At 42.4% G+C, this 23,562-nt stretch overlaps 1 protein-coding gene across 5 annotated transcripts in view; it reads right to left on the bottom strand.

Annotated features, from left to right (window-relative positions):
* Positions 1-23,562, bottom strand: part of MAGI2 (membrane associated guanylate kinase, WW and PDZ domain containing 2) — a 1,357,869-nt gene that overhangs the window by 71,523 nt on the left and 1,262,784 nt on the right. For 4 of the 5 annotated variants that reach the window (XM_054505318.2, XM_045864809.3, XM_064575358.1 and 1 more), the window contains one exon: positions 9,553-9,691. In XM_054505318.2, the coding sequence (XP_054361293.1) occupies positions 9,553-9,691 (139 nt within the window). Of the gene's footprint in view, positions 1-4,602; positions 6,783-9,552; positions 9,692-23,562 lie in introns of those variants that run through there. The other variant, XM_064575359.1, reaches the window with a different exon arrangement.

Genomic DNA, 23,562 nt, shown 5'->3' with positions numbered 1-23,562 from the left:
GGGTTGGCGCTGTCCGAACTTGGGCTGACAGGAAATCAATGTAACTACTTGTACCAAACCTGGGGAGGATTTTTGGAAGTGTGTGGAGCAGAACTTGGCTGGTGCTGCCGCTGCTGGACCCTCCCTATCTTGCCTTCCTGCTGGGGCCATTCTGGGCTGGACCCCCGGAACCTGGTGCATCCCAAGTGTTCATGAACCACAAATCCTATCCTTATCACTTGTGAGGTCTCGGCTAGATATTTTCCAGAGCTCTAACAGTAATTAGACAAGCTACTATGAAAGAAAAAGCATTATACATCAGTTACAAACAATGCAAAACCAAAGCTCATTAGAGAAAGATAATATTCATGCAGATTTTACAAACCGTGTCTTTAGGGTGGCCCAATAAGTAGAAATATGGGGACCCATGCTTGTCACTTTTCATGCACATGGAGAGACTGGAAGGTACCATTCCTAAAGGAAGGGGAGGAACAGCCTAGGACCAATCATTAGAATTAACAGAACCAGTGACAAAGATATATTATTACGGTTAGAGTCAAGATTGCTTAGTATGTTTAGAGCAGCTGAATACAAATTATCTAGGCAGTAAGAATAAAGACTTTAGGTAGAGCTACCCCTGTCGAGCATGCAGCAAGTGAAATTAGTGAAAGATTGAGCTACATGTGTATTCCAAAAGTAGATTTTTCTCAAAATACTGAGGGCATCCTGAGGCGCTTTTAGGGAGGCACAGGTGTTAAAAAAAATTTGAAATGGTCACATCAGAATTTTTGTAGCATTTTCCCGTAACGATGGGATGTTTTAATGATACGGGTTGTCATTTGAGAATCAGTCACAGTAATCATTTCCACATTTTGAAACATTAAAAGAAGAAAGACATGGCGTGCCCATGTTTATGCCTCTGTTTTCGCTAATAATCTCGTACGTTCTTCTAGTTCCCCTCACCTCTGGCAATTTACTTATTTAGAGTCAAAGTTCACAGTTGATTTGCTGAGTGTAACTGTTTTCTGGGAAAAACAATAAAGCAGGAAGAAGTGTGGCGATGCCCTGCCTGTCCCACTCCGCGGTATACTCACCTGTCCGAGGGCCGAGGGCCGTGCTCCGAAAGCAGCCTCTCAGCGGCTGTCTCGCTTTGTGTCTCTCTCAGCTCTTGAGCTACAGTTCTTTATCTACACATAGATGGGTACTAGAAAGTCCGGAGTGCGCAAATCAATAATCTCCAAGAGACAGGCCCCAGGAGATGCAGCAACGACCCCCCCCCCCCCCCCGGCCCGCTGCTGTGTTCGCTCAGCTCCACACAGCAGGAGGCATGGGCGGACCAGCGTGAGGTTAATGTGGTCAGAACAACTTAATCCACGCAGCTCAGACATTCTGGAGCCTGATGCACTCTTTGCCGGCATATACTGGTGTTAGTCCCCATCTAAATGCCTAATTTGCTCCACACGTGGTGCTGCCCGTGCCTGGCTTCCGGATGCAGAATAGAATACTACACAGAAATTTCCGCCTCTGTCACCTGGCGTGTGTTTCTCGGCATGATGTGTGTCTCGGGGAAGGGAGACAAAGGGTGAGCACGAACACCTGGAGGTTAAATGGAAAGCAGAACCTCTCTGTGGTAAGAAAACTGAAGCTTAACTACAGACGTGAGCCATGGAAATTACATTTCAGGACTTATTAATTGAGTTTACCATTTAGCCCTGCCAAGATGCAAGTAATTTTGTGCAAAAAGAATCAAGCTGGTTTGGTGTCACACCGAGAAGGCTCTCATCTGGACCTTAAATGTGACCTTTACTGGGCTTGAAAGATACATGTGCTAGGAAACCTCATGGACAGACGTTCAAAGGAAAGAACCTGGAACACGGTCGGAATAAATTGCTGTGGAGGCTGGGGTAGAAGCTGCAGTGAAGTACGAAGAATGGAGAGTTGCACGCTGGCCTACTCAGTGCGCTCGCGTGTGGACGTATATATGTGTTCAGCCTTAACCCCCCGGGGGTCCGTTGAGGCCAGAGTCCCTACATGCGAGAGAGTGCATGCCTTTGCACACAGAAAGCAAGTCATTCCGTGAGCCAATGTCTGAGCCGCATGATAGTTAACCGCTCTTTAGTCAGGGCTAAGTGTGCATTTTTCATTCTATTATAAAAACCGAAAACAAACAAACAAAACTGAACCCAAAGAGCACATCGGAAAATGTGTGTGATTCTCAAAGTTCAGAGATTTTGCTATAATTAGAGCACATCATTCAAGTGTGGAGTAAGGCATTCTATAGTTTCATCTTTGGTCCAGATTGAGGGAATTCGGTTAAAAGGAAATATGGGGAGGCCTTTATCAGAACAGGACATTGCAGGAGTCCTATCTTTGAGCAAGGCCGTAGGCAGATTTCTCTAATAACAGAAATCTGGCTTCGTGGACTCACTATTTCTTCCACTAGACTCTTCCACAAAAGGATCTTTTAAAAAAAGAAAGCTTGAAATTTACTTGGAGACTCTACAGTTGCTGGTTATGGAGGTTGCTGGATCTACCCAAGAATTTGTCTTAAGGTACTGGATACCACTTTGAGTACCTGGGGAGCAGGGGTTTGTTGGCAAACTCCTTTACAGGGATCAAAACCTTTTTTGTATCAGCTCTACTTTGAGACAAGAGAAAATCAGACAGCGGCGGGGTAATTTTGGCATTTAGCACCCACTTCACAATGGGTGCGATTGACGGGTTGGAAGCTTGAGCCTAAACTGTGCCTCTCCAGGCTGGGTTCCTGGAGGCACTGGGATATTTAGGTTTTCTGAGATGCATGTGGTCAACAACTTCAGTATTTGGGAATTGAGGGAGGTCGGACCTCAAAGGCCAAATTGGTCCTTTTTGGTAGATTTCTTGGTTACTGTGTGTTCTAATACATTTTCTCAGAGGCTAAAATGCCTAACAAGTGAGGACTTGGGGAAGGGGGCCATTTCATATATCCTTAAAGAGAAAACTGCACGTTGGAAATCATGTAAGGGTATCCAAAATGAAAAAAAAAATTCGTTAGAGTCCATGGTTCCCAATAAAACAACGTGAAGAAATGAAATTTCATCCAACACTCAAAATAATAAATGAGGTTTCGGCTGAATAGTGGGGAAAGGAATGTCAGAGTTGCGTGTTCTTTTTTTTTTTTTTTTTTTTAAGATCTTATTTATTTATTCATGAGAGAGAGAGGCAGAGGGAGAAGCAGGCTCCCTGCTGAGCAGGGAGCCCTACTGGGGGCTTGATCCCAGGATCCCGGGATTCCGGGATCATGACCTGAGCCAAAGGCAGACGCTTAACCATCTGAACCACCCAGGCGCCCAGAGTTGCAGGTTCTTTAAGGAAGCTTCTGCCTCTGCCTCCGAGGAATGGGAACTTACCGGGCGCTTCACAGAACATTTCCTGCGCGCGCCTACATGCTGCAGAGAGCGGTCTTGAGCCTTTTTAGGCAGGAAGAACCCTGTGCTCTGTGTGATGCAGCCCAGAGTTCTGCCTAACAGCCTGTCCTCTTCCCTGGGTCTGACTCAGTAGAGGTGCACAGGAGTGATTTGTGGAACCTCTCATGGAAAAGGAAGATACACTCAACCATGAATGTCAGAAGCTGAAATTAAATTTCAGAATTTATTGTTGAAGGAAGCAAGCTGCCTTTTGCCCTATTAAAAATGCAGGTGAATTAATGCAAAAGGCTATGGAACCACTTAAAGCTCCCATAAACATGGTCTCTGAGGAAGAAACGAAGGCAGTGGAGACTCTCCCCTTTTTTCTTTCTTGGAGGGCACAGCAGCACCCCACATAAGCCTCCGAATGTGAGGTAAGAGTGCTCCAGGCTCCCCGGGGCTGACAGCCACAGGAGGGGGGCAGGGATGGTTGGCAAACTTGCCAGAGGAAGTTTGGGTTTACTAACTTAGAATTTAGAAAAATGCAGACAAGGTCTAAGCAGAAATTTACCTACACTCAGCGAGTCCTTTCTTGAGAAAACGTCCAAAGCGTGGGTGTAAATATTACAAAGGAAATGCTTAACAAACGGAAGAAGCCAAGTGCTTGTCGATGATCCTTAATACTCTAGAAACACTTACTAAATTCCACAAATAATTACTAAAACACACTTAAAGGTTTTCACTAGAGCTGATCCTGGAAGACCTTTTCATCAGTCACCAGTCTGGTGGAATCAGTGGTTGCACCTGGCTCCTTCTTAGACTTCAGCTCACTCAGAGCCGGGACTATAGTTTGCATTCAGTGCCTGCAGAGAGCCTTCCACATCGTAGGTGCCCAGAAAAATCCTCATTGAGTTAAGGGAATAGTAATGACATGAATTAATGATATCAATTACAAGATTTGTCTCACGTGGAATATAGTTAGTAGGGGTATACTGTCTGCAGTTTATCCTGTAGCATCCGAGGGAAGAAAGCCCTTGCTGAACTAATAACTATAAGCAAGATGATAAGAGTATGCTTGGAATGTTTGTCACTGTATATTCTTTTTTATGTCAAAGTTTTTATTTTAATCCCCCGGTGCTCAACACGACAAGTGCACTCCTTCACCCCCATCACCTATTTCCCCCATCCCCCGCCTCGCCTCCCCTCTGGTGGCCATCACTTTGTTCTCTATAGTTAAGAGTCTGTTTCTTGGTTTCTCTCTCTCTTTGTCCTTTGCTTGTCTGTGTCTTAAATTCCACTTATGAGTGAAGTCGTATGGTATGTGTCTTTCTCTGACTGACTTATTTCACTTAGCATAATATACTCTAGCTCCATCCATGTCGTTACAAATGGTCAATGCATATTCTTGAAGAAGAACAAACAAATAAACATTGCCTATTGCCATATAAATAGAGACCAGTACTGCTTAATTTGGTGCTCTGATATGATCATTGTAAGTCACGTGTATTCCTGATTAAAGGCAGTCTTTAACTAAACAGCTATTTGGCCCATTCATTTCTTTAGCTCTAGTTACTGACTCATGTCTTTCCTCTACGTACTTAATGCAGTTTTATTATACTTCTAAAATGAAAACAATTCCATTTACCAAAGACCTGTGATCAAATCAAAACCCATTAAAGACACAATTAACTTTGAAAATGGAAGGGTAGGCAGAAGTCACATTCACAAATTGGCTCTTTCTTTCCCTGAGTGTGGGCATTCAGTGTACCTTGTCGCCGGGCCACCTATACTAAGAAAACTCCGCTTCATCCTTGTAACCCTGCGTGGCCTTCTAAGACTGCTGAATGTCCATTTGCTAGTGGACTCTCTTCACCACTGTAGTCATAAAGACCGGTTCTGTTGCCTTTTAAGGGAATAAACAGGCTAGACCACTAAGACTAGAAAGTGTATTTCCATTTTGCCCTATTTTGATCAGCTCTGAACAGCAAATATTACCCGGGGAAAGGCCCGAGTTGGTCTGAACTGCTTGATTGTGATTTCATCCCGCGACACCTCGGTTTCCCCTGGCCCTGGCCCTGGCCCTGTGGCTCAGTGTCTAAATCAAGTGAGTGCTCACCTCGATTCCTTGAATGCTAACGAAGGACTCCTGTATTTCAAGGCAGGGGCTCATTTGTGTAATTTATTCCTGTGCAGCATCAGAACCATGATGCATGCTTTCTTCTTTCTTAACCTTTTTTAGATTTAATTCAAACAGCAACAACCAGTGTTAAGGAGGGCGCTCCTTTTGATGCATCATCTTTGGATTTGTTTCTCAGTATGGTGGAGTGAAATTTCCTTATTCCTGCCAGGTGTTGAGAGGCGCGTCAGAGGAGGGGGAAGTCACGCTTCCCGTGGAGTTTATAATCAACTAATTCTCATCTTGAAGACTAGAGTTGAAGTATCCATCTCCTTCAAGGACTTAGCAATAAAAGCAACTTCTTCAAAGCCGTTTATCACTTGCTGACTCCCCCTGCAGCTTCTCGACAGCCTGTGTGCAGCCCTTACTTATGTGGTTACATTTGCGGAGTTACGCCTCTGACTTGGCTGGGCTGTCGTCTGACGCTTAGTCTTGCGGTAATTATGGATGGCATATTTGCGGCATATTTATTCCTTTCCTCATCACTTGGATTCACACTGATTTTGTTTAGTCAACAATCTGACAGATAACCCTTGGTATTTTTTTTCTTTCAATTGTACCTGGGCTTATCGCTCTGTCACAGAGCACCTTAGGAACTCAGAGCAAGAGTTTTGTATTTCTCTTGACTGAGGTCCGCTTTTCGACGATGTGGCCAAATGTCCAGATAAGGGTCTTCCTTCAAAGCTGTTGTGAATTCTGAATTCTGCAGGTAGCAGAGGGAGGGCTGGTGGATATCACTTAAAACCCTGCCACAGCCTGTTTGTTGTCAATCTCCTCAGAGTTCACTCTCCCAGCCTGGGTTAAGTCTGCATGGCTCCCTAGCAGGTTCTGTCTCCTATAGATTCTGATAACCCCCTTTAATCATCTTTTAAGGATGGATTTTTGCTACATGTCAGGTATTAAAAGACAAACAAAGGAAACAAACACAGGATTAAACTCATAGTTGATAGAAAATTCGGTGTTCATGTGATGAGGGTACATTTGGACAAAGTGGATTATATTCTTGGTTATATCTACTTTCTTTTGTTGTTCTTGCTTCTGTTATTTGGTTTTGTTACGGAGCCCCCCCTTGCCAACGTCATTAAAATACACTCTTTTATCATGGACAAAAGATTCAGCTTCATGATATAGTCTGTTTAACTGGTGCTGGAGGAATTATGATGTTCCTTCGCTGTAGGCGCTCCTTTTATACTGGGGTCATTTGTAAACTCCATTACTGTGGCTGCTTCTTTGGCTTGCTCCTGGGACAGGAAAAAGTTGGCATGGCAGCCTTGAGACAGCTATCATTAGAAAGATCTGCTTGCAAGGTTGGCAGTTGGCTGGCCTCTGGGACTGTGACAGGTAAATTGTCTCCTACACTAATATAAACCCTTCCCTAAAGGATAAGGGTGTCTTCTGTACAACTGTGCAGACAACACGGTTTATGCTGACCACCTGCTTTTCTTCTAGGATTCTAGAATTTTGGTATGTGCTAGACGAAGAGTGCCTACATGAGTAGCACAGTATAAACCCTGGGTGCCAGGCTCTAATGAACTTCCCTGGGCAACAGTATCACACATTTATTGCTGCATTTTTGTTGCTGGGGGGAAGAGTGCTCTCTGGGTGACCCCCCATGAGAGAGAGAGAGAGAGAGAATAAGGAATCTTGCACCTGGATTCCTCTAGACTTTGCCTGTTTTTTCCCTTTATGATCGCACTGTTCTGATTAAGATATCCTTACTATATCACTCTAATAAATCTTAGCTGTGAGTACAACTATATTCTATGCCCCGGGAGTCTTTCTAGCAGATCTCTGAATGTGGGGTGGTCTCGGGGACCCCATTAGTTGCTATGAGATTCCAGAAATATCACTTGATGGCATTATCCTCAAAGATGCTGGTCTAATCCCTAACCTTCTTGGTTGCTCATGCAAAACCAGGCATCCTTCAGCTTAGATGGTAATGTTTCCTTAGTTTGTGATTACTCTTTTACTTCCCTAAAGGAGATTGCTCTGCTCTATTAAATTGGATATTTTATGACATACTCTCTAAAGTTAATTTACAGTCAAAATCTGTGTCAATCTAACATCATTGGTAGCTGACAAACTCTAACCATTGGCAAGTGCGATTTAACGTTACATTGTAAAAGAACAGATTTAGAAGAAACTGTAATACTGCTGGAGTTAACCGTATTGACAATTGGGCCCTCAAAACTGTGTCCAGATATTTAACAAACTCTCTGTCACTTTTAGAATTCAGTCTTAACCAGGTATTTTCTGGCAACGTTGAGAATTAAAGGGATCATGCTGACATGATCTTGAATTTTGGTCTTGTTCAAAAACACGTTTTTATTTTTTCTTAAAGATGCTTTAAGGTAGCATCATATGTAGGCATCACAGTTTGAGTGATGCTGCCAGTTGATCAATAGTAATGCTTTTAACTGCTTTTAACAGTAACGTTTCAACTGCTTACTGTAGACAAGGTGCTGAAAATATGCACCAAACAGTGATTCCATAACAGAATAGACAGCTCTGGGTAGCCATGTGGTTCAGATTAACTTTTTAAAGATTAACTTGTTAGGACATAAGAATAATTTTAACTCTGGACATTCCTTGGCTCAGATGACAGGTCTTGCTGTGGTATGAAGCATACCTTTAAAATAAGGTATTTTTTAGAAGTGACAAACTCTCACAGGTCAGTTTCATCTTCCTGGATTGCTTATTTCTCTGGGGTGCAAAAAGTTACTCTATTCCAAGAGTAAGACTCTTTACAAAGGGATAAGTGCTGGTGCCATTTAATAGGATCAGGTCTGTGCTTGTTGCTAATATTAATATTTTATTAGATCCAAGCATGAAGGATGGGAAGCTGGGTTGAAATCTTTCCTGGGGCATAGAGCCAAGCCTACAGAAACTTCTCAATGCTTTCCTTAGTTGAGTACTCGCCAGTCCTTTTGGGGTTTCGAGATCTTGAAAACAAAGTTTTTGAGGGCATTTGGATTCAGATATTTCAAATGAACTCAGAACTATCCTGCCCTGCTAACTAAGGAAGTGTTCAGTCAATTATTAGGTAGTTTAGGAAAGTTGCCCATAATTAAGGTAAGCATAATTGGAGGGGGAAAACTGTTATTTAGAATGTGTGTGTGTGTGTGTGTGTGTGTGTGTGTGTGTGTGTGGTGTGGTGTGTGGGGGTAGGAGATGGAGAGATGAAAGTGAGAGTCTAGATCAACAATTTGAGCTTATTATTCAGGACCACAGTTAGGCCCCATTGTCTTAATATGGACAGGTGTTATCAGCACTGTTCTTCACTGCTCTCTGTCTGTCTGACACTCCTTAAGATTAATTACAGCCCAGCTCAGGGGCTGATGCATCTCATGCAATGACCACCCAGAAGTTTCTTAGTCAAGCTGTCAGTGGTGCCTCAGTGGGCTCCTGAGAAATAATACTATTAAAGACTTCTGAAGGCAGATCTAATGCACTTCCATGCCTTCCTGAAAAGCACAGAGATACACAGCATATGAGTGAATTTTTGGACTATCCCTAAGTACCAAGAAAATGCAACCACTGCGTAAACTGAAGTTTACATTCTAATCTACCCACCTGAAGATTTGTTCCTGCTTTTCTCCTGGTCTCAGTCACACACCATACAGGGCAGTGTGAACATGAGTGATTTTAGGAAATAATTGATAAATTACTGTGAACTCAAATGAACAGAGGACTATTAGTCAAATTGCAAAAGTTCTAATGTATAAGTGGTGGCTGGATCTCCCTGCACACTCAGAGATGCCCTGAAAGGTCCTCTATTTGCTATTTTAAACATCACTTAACCAAGGGAACAAAAGAAAGAGCTCACACACATGTAAATCTTGTGCTTCAATGTACATACGCATATATATATATATATATATATATCTCTATCTATTGATAGCTAAATATATTTAGGTAGAATTGGAGAACTGTATAGTTTTACAAATAAGCAGAGGCATTTACAGTACACAGAAGAAACAGATAAAAGGTGAATCAAAATGTGAAACATACCATACTCCGGGACCTGCCCCGTCCCACGTTTCAGCAGGAGACGGACCCTTCTTCCTCCCGACTTGATGAGTTCTATTGCTCTGGCGTGTGTCATGTCCCTTGTGCTCTCCCCATTGATTTCGATGATTTGATCTCCTACCTGTTAATTAAGGAAGCATTAACTCAGCCAAAGTTGGTTCTACTCACACTGCATTTCCAACAGATTAGAAAAGCATCCTTTAGAGGACCAGTTTCCAGAGAGCATCTGAACAATTTGGTTGCGGTCTGCTCCTTCTTAGAAGTGGCTACTTCCTGGTGGCATCCTGAATCTGACCACCAGACTTGATTTACCTTTACAGGAATTCAAACATCGGACCATAACGTTGGGGTGCTATGTTATTTTTAGTCAGTGTGGCAGAGGATTTAGTCAAACTTTTAGCATTTTTTTAAAATTAGGGAATATGTTTGATACCACAATTCCAAATAAACCTGGTACCTTCGCTTTGAAACAAGAAGTAAATATTTTAAGGCCTTTTCATTGAATACAGTCCCAGCGTTGGGCTTAATGCAGCATTTAATTCAGTATGCTGGATGGGATGATTGGCTTTTGGGCTTCTCTGAGAATTTTTATCATGCATCATTTAAATTTCCCTGAGTGCTATTGTGATATCACCTTCTTTGTAAACATGGCTGGTTGATATTCAAGTTTGATGATGAGTTTTCTATCACAGTCCTTTGAACTAAAAATGAGATCTTCCATTCTCCACACATGACTAATGCCCTTGTTAAATCTTTGCCATGCTCACACCTGATTGCCAGAACTGTTTGGTTAAATACCAATCCCTCTTGAATTGTTAGAAATGCCTGGGCTCCACAAGCGATTCCCATTTAGCCTTTGCGAATAGATATCCGGAATAAAAGAGGTTCAACCATGAACACATCATGTAACTCCCACAGTACCATTACTGTCAGGAAACTTTGAATTAAAATATGTTTCATTTCAGTGCAAGTCACTTAAGATAAATTAGCCAGGAAAAGCACAATGAGTTGCCTTGCAAAAATGCTATTTTAGTTGGGTCCCTTAAAGCAGATCTCAGCCTAAACTCTATAACGCAGACAGAATTGCAAATAAACTATCGCAGAGCATTATCAAGATGGGTGTGGGGCAAGAACAGGAATAAAAAGTGGCCATCACAATGGCGAGATGGCACTAAAATAAGACCACTCCCCACGCTCAAAATGGGGGAAAGAACAAACACGTTTGTTTTAGCAGGGGAGCAACATCTTTATTCATTCATTCATTCATTCGTTCTTATTTTCTTTTAAAGATTTATTTATTTATTTGAGAGGGAGAGAGAATGAGCAAGGGAGGGGCAGAGGGGGAGGAGGGAGAGAATCCCAAGCAGACTCTGCACTGAGCGCGGAGCCTGACGCGGGGCTCCGTCCCCAACCCGTGAGATCATGACCTAAGCTGAAACTCAGAGCTAGACGCTCAACCGACTGAGCCACCCAGGTGCCCCTGTCTCTTTATTTAAAGAGGACTTGCTAGGGATAAGGACTTCAGTGTAAGGAAGGCGAAGACTTTCCCCTCCCCTTTGTGTACAGTGATCTTTGAAAGTATGGATTTTGGGCAGTGGAAGAAGTTTGCCTCACTGGTATGACTTCCACATTTCACACAAGAATCATGAACGACAGGACTAAATTGATTTGTTTTAGAGGCAATGTTTGCAACATTTTTCTTCAGTTCTCCTTAATGGTCTCCTTTCCCATAAGGCAATGGGCACAGCCTGAAGTCGAGCAGCTTACTGGAGGCCACTGTATCCAAGCTAGTGGCAGAGATGGGACCAATTAATGCTTTCCCAGCAGTTCCCACCCATGACTGAAATCTCACGGCACGGTATTAAGTCACAGAAGTAAAACAAAAGTTCCAATTAAGTTATATTAGAGTCTTCATTTTTAGCTAGACTCTCTTCTGAGCTTCATACTCATATATCCACATGATTACTACACATCTTCACCTAGAGGTCCAATGGACAACTCCAACTCAACGCCAGCAGACTGGGCTTACCATCTCTCCCAAAGCCATTTTTCCTCTTAATGCCTAATTTTGATTTATGGTACCACCACTCACTCAAGCCAGAAACCTAAGGGTCATGCTGAGGGTCATTTCCTGAATGTCTCTACATCTGTCTCTGCCCTCATTTGTATCCCATTGCTAACTAGTGCAATTCAGGCCTTTATTGGGTTTCCCAATATTCTCCTGTCACCCTCCCATCAATATCTTTCTTTTCTTTGTCACTAGAGTCATTGTTCTAAGAGAGATCTCCCCAAACGCTTCATGCCCTATTGAAGCATCCAGGGTTTTCCATATGCTCCTGTTCTCTTTGCCTTCTCTTCCCTATATGCCTGATGATCTCCTGATCTTCCTCAAGGCCAGCCCAAGCATCTTCTTCTCTGGGATTCCTTCCTAGACCCCGTCTTCTTCTCAAGCAGACATTTCCAGTCTCTGTATTCATTTGTCATTGCACCCCACTCTGGTATTTATCACACTTTGCTACAGTTACACTTTTCTGTCTTTCCTCCTAGACTTGGAGCTTCTTCACTCATCAAATGATTTCTGAGCACCTATCATGTACTAGAGTGTATACTAGGGAGATAAGATAAAGATAGAGATAAGTGGTACAGTTTCTATCTACAACAAATTCTCAGTCTAAATGGAGATAAAGTGGGTAAATAAAATTATTATTCAATATATCTTTGCTATGACTGGACATTAACAAAGTGCTAAGGGAATAGAAAGGAGGGTCATCTCAGCAATTGCACTACTGGGTATTTACCCCAAAGATACAAATGTGGGGATCCAAAGGGGCACGTGCACCCCAATGTTTACAGCAGCAATGTCTACAATAGCCAAACTATGCAAAGAGCCAAGATGTCCCTCGACAGATGAACGGATAAAGAAGATGTGGTATATATATATATACACACACACACACACAATGTATATATATGCAGCCATCAAAAAAAAGAAATCTTGCCATTTGCAGCAATGTGGATGGAACTAGAGGGTATTATGCTAAGCGAAATAAGTCAGTCAGAGAAAGACAATTATCATATGATATCACTAATATGAGGAATTTGAGAAACAAGATAGAGGATCACAGGGGAAGGGAAGGGAAAAAGGAAACAAGATGAAACCAGAGAAGGAGACAAACCATGAGACTCTTAATCTCAGGAAACAAACTGAGGGTTGCTGGAGTGGAGGGGGGTGGGAGGGATAGAGTGGCTGGGTGATGGACATTGGGGAGGGTATGTACTATGGTGTGAATTGTGTAAGACTGATGAATCACAGAATTTTACCCCTGAAAAAATTAATACATTATATGTTAATTAAAAAAAAGAAAGGAGGGTCATCTAAATCAGAATGGGTGAGCTGGTAGTCAGGGGGAGCTTTCTGGAGGTGGTGACATCTCAACTGAGTTTTGAAGTATCAGTAAGAATTCCCCGGGTGAAGGAGGAAGAAAAGCATTCTAGGCAGAGAGAGCAGCATATGCAAAGACCCTGAGACTTGAGACCATGGTATATTTCGGGAACTGTCAGTTTATTCTGCTACTCAGGAGTTGAAGCTTTATTTATTTTTATTTTTTAAAAAAGATTTTATTTATTTATTTGTTTGAGTTGGGGGAGGAGCAGAGGCAGAGGGAGAGAATCTCAAACAGATTCCATGCTAAGCATGGAGCCTGATGCGGGGTTTGATCTCACGACCCTGAGCTGAAACCAAGAGTTGGACGCTCAACTGAATGAGTCACCTTGGTGACCCCAGGCTTTATTTTAAAGGCAACAGTAAGACACTGAAAATTTTATTCAGCAACCTGACCAGGGAAGCAAAGAGATGTTTAGAAATCTCTCTGAGGCATTATGGAGAGTGGACTGGAGAGGAAGTGGGAGACTGAAGAAGGGAGCTGAAGTCGTGAGGTTATCACGTTGTCTGTCCAAGTGAGAAACTGAGAGGCTGTGAGGAAGGAGATGGTGGGGCAAATGAGGGCAGGGACTGCGTTCCTTTTAATTTCATTTATCTATCTATCTATCATCTAACTATCTATCTACCTATCTATCTATCTATCATCTATCTATCTATCTATCTATCATCTATCTATCTATCTATCTATCTATCTATCTATCTATCTATCTATCTATCTAAGAGAGAGAGAGAGAGAGAGGGAGAGCTAGCAGGGAGGGGCAGAGGGAGAAGAAGAGAGAGAATCCCAAGCAGACTCTCTGCCGGGCATGGAGCCCAACAGGGGGCTCGATCCCACGACCCTGAGATCCTGACCTGAGCTGAAACCAAGAGTCAGACTGTCAGCCGACTGAACCACCCAGGCAGCCCATGGGACTGAGGGGTTCTTTTTAATGATGTATCTTGTATGGCATGCCCGGTACCTATCTGTGAACGAATGAAGCATTTACACATGGCTTATCTTGAGACTCATGGGACGAGGGGTTATAATAGCACTCTTGACCCCAAATCAACCCTTGACAGCCACCATTGCCTGAGGACACTTAGGTCTTGAGACTGACTCTAAAATAGTCATGTAGAGGGCAAAGGAATCTCGTGGTGTCACAGAAGTGGTCACATGTCATCTGCATTCTGGTCACACACTTGGGTATAGCAAGACTTAGAAAATTTGATGTATCATTCTCTTGTGCATTTCTTATGTTCCCTTTCCCCTACTAACAGCTCATGTGAACTGAGGGAAGAAACATTAACAGGGGAGAGAGAGGTGGAGGATTGGAAGGCTGCAGGGCTGGTTGAGAAGCATAGGAGTTCAAGGGCTGCATGTGGGCCACAATGACATCTCCTGGGCAGGAGTTTCAGGGATGGGGCTCTGGGAAGGGTCGGGCTATTATTTTTATTGAGCACCCAGGAGCATGGCCTGACCTCTTGGTGTGGCAGATTTCCACTTTTAGCTTTCGATATAGGGTCTCCTCAGAGGGAGAAGAGAACACCTCTGATGCTGATTGGAGCGAGGATCCTTAGCCTTCATCTAAGACTTCCAGTCCCTTCCAAAGTCCCCTCCCCATGACAGGATACTGGAGGATACTGCCTCATTGGAAGCAATGGAAGTTTGGGAATAGTCCAAGATCTTACCAAATTCAGAAAAATAAAAATTGGTGTGTGTGGGAGGATGCTGGTCAGGTAATAAGATGGAAAGGCTGTCCCTGTCACAGGCTCTGAATTTTACAAAGTGTGCTGAGCAGCTTATAAAAGTGGGCGAACTCATTCGGACCTAGTGTCATTGGTAACAAAACTCAGTGCGAGGCCCAGACTCAAGACCTCCGCTCCTTTTTGTGAAATGATAGAAATTGTACAAAAGGCTTAATTTTTATTTTTACCCCACTATTGGTAGTATGCACACTCATCTTAAATGGGACTCCCTAAATAAATTTTGGATTTGATTCCTTTCGCTTTCATCTTTAGTATGTGGATGTATAATGAGAGGTGTCTGTCGGGGGCAGAAGAGGTTCTCTGGTTACCTTCCTACCTTGTCTGACTTCACTGCAGCTATCAAGATGTGGCCAGCTGAAGAGCATCACTTTCCTCCCTCACATGTGAATCAACTGGGGGAATTAATTTGATAAAACCATTCGGAAATTCGCAGTCCTTTCAGGGATAAAGACAGTCTGTCTTCTCTTTCTATACTTAAGCTACGTTACTAAAATGGAACTTTAGAAATCTCCTCTATTTATTGGGGCATCTGGGTGGCTCAGTCAGTTAAGTGTCCGACTCTTGATATCAGCTCAGGTCTTGATCTCAGGATCATGAATTCAAGCCCTGCTTTGGGCTCCACACTGGGTGTTAAGCCTACTTAAGAAAAAAAAAAAAAAAAAAAGCCCAACCAACCGCTCCATCTGTTCTTAGAGAATTTTTAAAATATCAAGTTCTTGTTAGAATTGAGAGAGATAGGAGGAGGAGGGGTACAGGGAGAGAGAAAAAGGGAGGTGGGGAGAGAGGGAGACCCAAAGTTCACGAATATGTGTGTGTTAATTTGTGTGTGTCAAGATGTCAAATTTAGAAAACTAACCAAAGGACTATTCTAGGCATTCTTTTTTTTTTTTTTTTCCTGTGGAAGAAATACTTATATCTGTGGTCCCCTTGGGGAAACTAACAGCCCTACAGCAATGCCTTAGGGACAAGGAATGGGATAAGACTGCCCTCTCACAAACTGATGGTTGGTTGAGGGGATGGCCATGGGGTGATGGGCAAAATGGGTAAAGGGGGCAGGGAGGTACAGGCCTCCCGTTATGGAATGAATAAGTCACAGGGATGAAAGGTACAACTTAGGGAAGGGTCTATGGTATTGTAATAGTGTGTATGGTGACGGAAGGTAGCTACACTTGTGAGCATAGCATAATGCATAGACTTGTTGCATCACTATGTTGCATACCTGAAGCTAATGTAATACTGTGTGTCAAACTATACTTCAATTGAAAAAAAGGGAAAAAAAAAGAAAAGACAAGACTGCCCTCTCTCAGCACTGCCTAATAAGTTCTGCATTTCTATTCCCACATTTCCGCTCAATACATCATGGCGGATTTTCTTTAAACTAAGCTATTACCAAATCCTTGAACTTGCCAGGAGCTCTGCAGGTAAAACCTTTTCTTATTGGAAAAACCAAGGCAGGGAAAGGTAAAAGTTTCAACAGTTCTTAAGCGGTTAATATTTCAAATTGTAGGAAAAAAAAATGTAAACTCTGTACTGTGTGCACTTTTGTAGCCAAGTTGTAGAGAAAGTATTTGGTTTGGCTCAATGAAATCTTTATAAGAACTCGATTAATCCTGGATTTCCTTTAGCCCTGAGTCACAGTCGTTCCCGCTCAAGTCTTGCTCAACATCTCACAAACATGCTTAGCGGGTTGTAATCACTTAACAGCCCTCACACCTACTATTGCGCACCACAAGAACCTATTTTGCATGATTATACATGACTAAAATCCTAGCTTATAATTAGGTGTGAGGCTTTGAGCTCTTTTTGAATTTTATACCAACAAACAATGGATATGTCTATTCCTCATTTCACGGAAGACTTAGCTGTGGACCATTTTTGTGGCTGGCGATCTGAGGTCACAGGGTAGCTCCACCACATTTTTCACTTACAGGCTGGCTTCTCTCGCTGACTTCAGACCGCTCATGGGCAAGGAACGTACCTCCTGTCCTTGTCATCTACACAGTTCCTGACAAGTAGGCCCTTCGTTAATCACGGTTGTGTACGTGCCTTAGGTTTGCTTTTCAGTTAGAGTAGCTGTCTCTACTCTCATGACACGGTGACTTCAGCTTTTGTGCATCTCAGCAGATCTTAACCCTTTCGTGAAATGCTGCCTTAAGCCCTTCCAGCTACACCATAGCGATTTCAATAGTCAGTGTCGTTTCAGTAATGGTGACCTACAAAAATTGGTAGAGACAGGTGAAGCAATGGGAAACAAATGCTGAAGGATTGAAAGAAAGGGGAATGGAGGCTGAGTGTGAACGGAATCATAAAGTGCCAGGAAAAAGAAATCTGAATCCAGCTGTTGGCCGCTGCCCACCACGGGCACCATCACCAGGTGCTCTGACAACAGGACCCCGGGCCCTGACGGTCCTGCTGGAGCAAAGGTGTAGGCTGATGCTCAACTCGATGGTGACCTTTAATAGGTAATGGCTGTTTTCACATTAGCTTTCGTTAGATGTTATTTAATAACCCTTACAGTAAAAATGTTTTCTAAGGGGTCACAGTGAGTGTTCTGGCTAACCTTCCGCTTCTTTCACGAGGCTGGTGCCTGAAGTAGATGCTATCTGAGCACCTTTTGGAGGACCCGGCTCTTGTGATAAACCGCTGTGCACGACTGCCTCCGTAATGCACAGGAGCCCAGCAAGTCAGCAGGTTTTTCCAGAGGGGAAGCTTCCGACCCAGCTGGAGACTGAAGCACGTGTTTGAGAACACCAAAACTCTGCGACTTTTATTTGCCTCAATTAATACATACGTGCAGAACTGTCTGAAACTCTCTTTTTACTACGCTCTAGAAAATAAACACTTATAATGAAAACATTCCAAACTCAATCTCAAGAGATTTCATCTAAACACGAGTGTGAAATAGCCCTTCTGGACTTAGAGAAGGATACTTCATCAAGGTTATGCCTGAGCACACAGCTGTTGAGAAGGGCCACGGAAGTGAGGGGAACGGGTGGGGATCAAGAAGTTAGGGGCTGCTGCAGAATTCTGAGGGGTTATCTCTTGAAGTGGGTGATGTACCCTATTTCACATTCCTCCTTTAGAAAAGACTTAGTCACAGCTCAAACCATGTCCCAGTCTTTGACTTGGGCTTGCTGCCTGGTGGCCGGGGTGGTGCCCTGGCTGGTCATTCAAATCAGGGGGCTGCCTTTGGTGGAGATCCAAGGGGAGCTCTCCATTCAGAAGCCCCCATTTCTCATTCTTACTTTTAAAATCCTCTAATTAAAACGTGGAAATATATGTAAAATTTAAGGATGATGCCGTGCCAAGTTTGTGGAGGTCAAGTCTAAATTACAATTTGGTATCTTTCCCAGCAAACCTTTCTTTTTTCCTTATCAAATATTACCAATACTAATCTCATACAGAGAATTTTATTAGATTACTTCTTTCTAAATCTCCTTACTCTTCTAGGGTTTTTCATGGATGCTGATGTGCCATTCTTCACGTGCTCCACTCCCCTGCGCTATGCACGCTCCCTGATGATCTCTTCCTACCTGTCTAAAGTAGGTCTCTTTGTGTGCCCTTTGTCTAGAATCGGCCCTCCATTCTGCAAATATCCTACTCATCCCTTCAGACCTGCCTCAGGTATCACCACATCCAGGAAGCCTTCCATGATCCCACCAGTCTGGGTTGGGTGCCTTTGCTCAGTGTTTCTTTAAAAGTGTTGAGCTTTGCCTATCACTACGTTGTAAACTCTCTAAGGGCAGAGGCTTAGCCATGTGGGGTACATACCCATACATATTTGTTCAATACATGGATGTATGACTGAAAGAAAAAAATTTTCAGAAGTTGTTTTTTGACTCTTTTCTCCTTATTGTGTAAATCAATTTAGATAAGATCTATAAAAGTTTTAAGTTTGGTTTCACGACTATGTCAACCAGATGTGACCATGATCAAATAATATAAAGTATATGGAAGTGCTTTGTAAACTAAACTATACAAATATAATCCTGTATTATTAATTCTCATAGTTATTACTGTCATTGTCATCGCAAAATGCAGAGAGAAAAAAATGAAACAGTGGTAAGGTGTTTATAATGAAACTAGGAGAGAAATAGCTGAGCTACTGGGGATATTTAATGGTAGAAATGAGGTAAATATTTTTCTTAAAACATCACTGAGAAGTGAAAAACTAAAAAAAAAAAAATCTGTTGCTTTGGTAAGTTCTGCATTTTAGGAATTCCTATAGGATGTTGATGCTATTTTTCTATTTTTATTCTATGATTTTATTTTATTTATTTATTTTTTTTAGATTTTATTTATTTGAGAGAGAGAGTGAGAGAGAGAAAGAGCACAAGAGGGGGGAGCGGGAGAGGGAGAAGCAGACTCCCTGCTAAGCAGGTAGCCCGATGTGGGACTCGATCCCGGGACTCCAGGATCATGACCTGAGCCGAAGGTAGTCGCTTAACCAACTGAGCCACCCAGGCGCCCTTATTCTATGACTTTAGATAGATAGTTCTTAGAAAAAGAATCTCATTGAATGCTGGACAGCTAATCCAAACCCTAAGCTAAGACGGAGGGATAACTTCCATTGTGGTCACAGACATGGATGCAAACAAAGATTTTAATGACAAGCTGGTTGAAGCAAAATATCTTCTATGAAGGAAAAAATAGCCACAACCCTTTTCACTTTCATATGCTCGTCTGACGGCTCAGGCAAAAGAAGAGACAGGGAAAACATCTTGAAATGATCCACCTGAGGGGCGCCTGGGTGGCTCAGTCATTAAGCGTCTGCCTTCGGCTCGGGTCATGATCTCAGGGTCCTGGAATCGAGCCCCACATCGGGCTCCTTGCTCAGCAGGAAGCCTGCTTCTCCCTCTCCCACTCCCCCTGCTTGTGTTCCCTGTCTCGCTGTGTCTCTCTCTGTCAAATAAATAAGTAAAATCTTAAAAAAAAAGAAAAAGTGACCCACCTGAGCAGGAACAGAAAGCTATCATTGGCAGTTCAGCTAGTGGCTCACCCATTTGCCCAGAAATCACTTACGTCAGGTCATGAGGCCAGTTTCCCTATTGCATTGAAAAACAACCAAAAGGAAATGCAAGAGGAACTTTCTATTGTGGACCCTGTGTTGGCTGTCACTTCCCCTCCCTGGGTGTAACTGAGAGAAAATGAGGGATTATTATTCTGCAGACTCCTAATCAGATGCAAGCACTGGGCTTTGCTTGATGAGCATGATGACGGCACAGGTGGATCAGGCAGCTGGGGTTGTGCGGATAATTTCATGATGGGACTATTTCAGAGGTGTGGGCAGGGCTCGGGAACCGAAGAGGGCTGTTGAGGCTCTGAAAGTGGGAACTGTCACCCCCTCTGTCTGGAAGAGTCTGGGAGAGGAAGAAAAGTTTCAGGGGCCTGGTGAAAGCTGGAGCCAAGAAAGAGGGGCTGCCTGATGAGAGCTGTCACCGTAGAGGGACGGGCGCCGCCAGGCCCAGAGCGCGCAGGCCGGGAGCACCAGGGGAAAGAGATTCCTCCCTGTGGCGGACAGAATAATGTCCCCCCACTCAAAAGATCTGGTCTCTGACAGACATTGGGGAGGGTATGTGCTATGGTGGGCACTGTGAATTGTGTAAGACTGATGAATCACAGACCTGTACCCCTGAAACAAATAATACATTATATGGTTAAAAAAAAAAGAAGAAGAAGAAGAAGAAGATAGCAGGAGGGGAAGAATGAAGGGGGGGAAATCGGAGGGGGAGATGAACGATAGAGACTATGGACTCTGAGAAACAAACGGAGGGTTCTAGAGGGGAGGGGGTGGGGGGATGGGTTGGCCTGGTGATGGGTATTGAGGAGGGCACATTCTGCATGGAGCACTGGGTGTTATACGCAAACAATGAATCATGGAACACTACATCAAAAACTAATGAATTACTGTATGGTGACTAACATAATAAAAAAATTATAAAAAAAAATAAAGTTGTATTCTCTTTATAGGCCTGGAAATAAATGGGTTGGGAAAAAAAAAAAAAAGAAAGAAATAACAATGCTTCCCAGCTGAAGAAGACCCAGCCACAAGGTGGAGGCATCTCTTTTCTTTCTGGTGTAACCATACCTTTGTTGGCATAAAGAGATGAAAGCAGACATTATTTTTTGTATTTCCTGAGTCCTGTGAGAAGTGCTGGGAAATACATTCATATGGGCCCTAAAATTTTCCTTCCCAGTGTACAGCTTGAGGGCAAAGATCACATTTTACATTTCTAGAATATCCTCTATAGCAGCTAGCACAATACCGTGTATGTGTGTGTGAGAGAGAGAGAGAGAGAGAGAGAGAGAAGAGAGAAAATGGTTGGTTGATTGATTGATTTGGGAGTAAAGTAAATAAAGGAAGCAGTTCTTGATAATACACCCACTAAAGCATACTTGGGACATTGAGGGCAACGAGCCTGTATTATTAATCTTTTATCTTTGGTTTCTATTATCTTACTCTAAGATGAAGACTCTGCACTTCAGGGAGGAAAAGGGATTTGAGAAAGGCCACGTAGCTCATAGGAGGAGGTGACAAGACACAGGATTTCTAATGTCTAAACCCAGAACTCACTCTTTCTGAGGTTGCTTTCACATTGTTGAGCAGGGGAGAAAGATACAAGAGTAGGTTTTTACTTAGTTCAGAATTAAAAGTTCCTTCTACATGAAGATGTATGTTTGTGATTTATTATTAACCTTTGGGATATTTAAGAATACACACAGAATCATGTGTTACAAATAGCTTTGAGGTCCAGGTTCATTCAAGCATGAGTAGAATGAGAAGGAAGGTCTGATTAAAGGTGTAATGAGAATCCCTACAACTGTGAATAAATCTAATTAGGACTTTGTGGGTCTGAACTTCCCTGATCACTTCAACAACTTTCTCCTTGAATACATGTTATTTCTGTGGTGTCAAAGTTTCAGATGAACAGAATAATGGGTATCCTTGGGTCTGATTTTTAAATGCAGAAGGAGTATGTCTACAGGGCAGAAAAAACTCCCATCTCCCGGGTTGGCTATTTTTGTTTGTTCATAATGAAAAAAAACCACTCTTTCTTAATAGCTTAATTTTAAGATAGCTCTCCAGAGGGTCTTTACTCATTGCCACAATCTTCAATTGTACTGGCAGGGAATGTGTGGATTACAATAATTTTTCTATTGATATGCTAATACTGAATACATAGAAAGTTAGAGAAGCATTGTATCACTATCATTTTGATGCACAAAATAAACATTATCCACTTTATTTTCTTTTACTATTTAAAGTCACATTTTAATTACTTAAATTTTACAAGTAGGAATGTAGCTGAGTGTCTAAAAATCTTGTTTCTGTTCAAGTTAATTCAGATTGTCCATCCATGCATGAGAACAGCTGAGCTATGAAATTGGGCAGCATGTTTTCTGGCAATAATGAGGAGATAATATTCCTTAGGAGTATTTAAGTGACATCACTACTGATAGGTTAATTGGAAATAAAAATGTAAAGCTTTCTTAAATCACTAGAATAAAAAGCCTCTGGTTTATCGTAGCTTCGAAATGCACTTTTTGAACTCTCCCCACTTTGCAGTTCAGGTTAATAACTGTCTGATTAATGTAACTGTGGCTAGTCTCAGAGTTTCACGTAGGTCCCTTGGCAAATCAGCCACTTTCCAAAGGAGACTTTCCCACTTAAATCTTGAATCACAGTCATTTTCTTCCCTCTACTCCTTTCCCAAATGATTTGAGAAATGACTCCTGCGTCCAGGGAAATGCATGGAATTTTGGGTGGAGAAAAGATGTGCAGTTTGATGTGAGGTCATGACACGAGACATGAGTTGAGACTCTAGCATATGAGACACTCTCCATGTTCAGAGACCCGAGTACCCTTTGTTGCAATTTAGTGAGTTTCATAACTGATGATTTCGACAAAGGCAGCTAAAGTGACATCACTCTACCATGTATCCTAACTAGACTCAAATTATCTTCAGTTCTGTGTGTGAACATTCACACTTAGTCTACTATACACAGGCGTTTAGGTTTCTCTCCCTTTACTAACCTCTCAATTACCCAGGAGCTTATGATGTGGTCACGACCCACCCAGATGAGAAAGTTGACCCTTTACAGTAATTAGCACTTACTGAGCGTAGTTTTATGCCAGATATTTTCCAGGTATGTTAGAAGCATTAGCTCATTTAATTCTCAGACAAACAAATGAGGAAACATACTCTCTAAACTAGAGACAACAAAGAAAAATTCAAATTAACTTTGGGAAGTGAAATTCTCACTCAGATACAGGTATCTGAATTCAGATACAGATATCTGATATCTATATCTATATCTGAGTTAGATATCTATATCTTATCTCTGTATATAGATATAGACCTATATTTTATATATATATCTGTATTTTACATATAGCTATATTTTATAGATATCGATAGATCTATATCTATATAGAGAGATGTCTCTATATAGATATAGATCTATATTTTACTGGCAGCCGTCAATTAACTTATGAATAATGTATAGTGGGTGCCATGGGTACCAAGATATCAGGTTAGTCTTTGAATGGTTAGTTACTTTGAGCTGCTCCACACCACTGACTGTACCCCTTAATTTGGGCTAGCAGGTTATACACTTGGTGTGGGTGGACATCCAAGAATGACTTGGATCCTCTTAATCATGCTTCCCTGATTCTTTCACTTCCTTCAGTGTATTTTCTGGTTTTCTGTCCTTGGTTCCTGCCTTGGATGATGGTCCTCATCATCTCTTCCATTCAGCTTCTTACACTTCCAAGTCATCTTTGGCTATCTCTAGGGTGGCCC

The sequence above is a fragment of the Mirounga angustirostris genome, unplaced genomic scaffold, assembly GCF_029215605.1.
Source record: "Mirounga angustirostris isolate CCGP_5_RB_7025 unplaced genomic scaffold, mMirAng1.0.hap1 SCAF_12, whole genome shotgun sequence".
In the NCBI taxonomy this organism is placed as follows: Eukaryota; Metazoa; Chordata; class Mammalia; order Carnivora; family Phocidae; genus Mirounga; species Mirounga angustirostris.
Note: the sequence above shows the minus strand (reverse complement) of the source record. Positions and strands in the feature narration are given on the sequence as shown.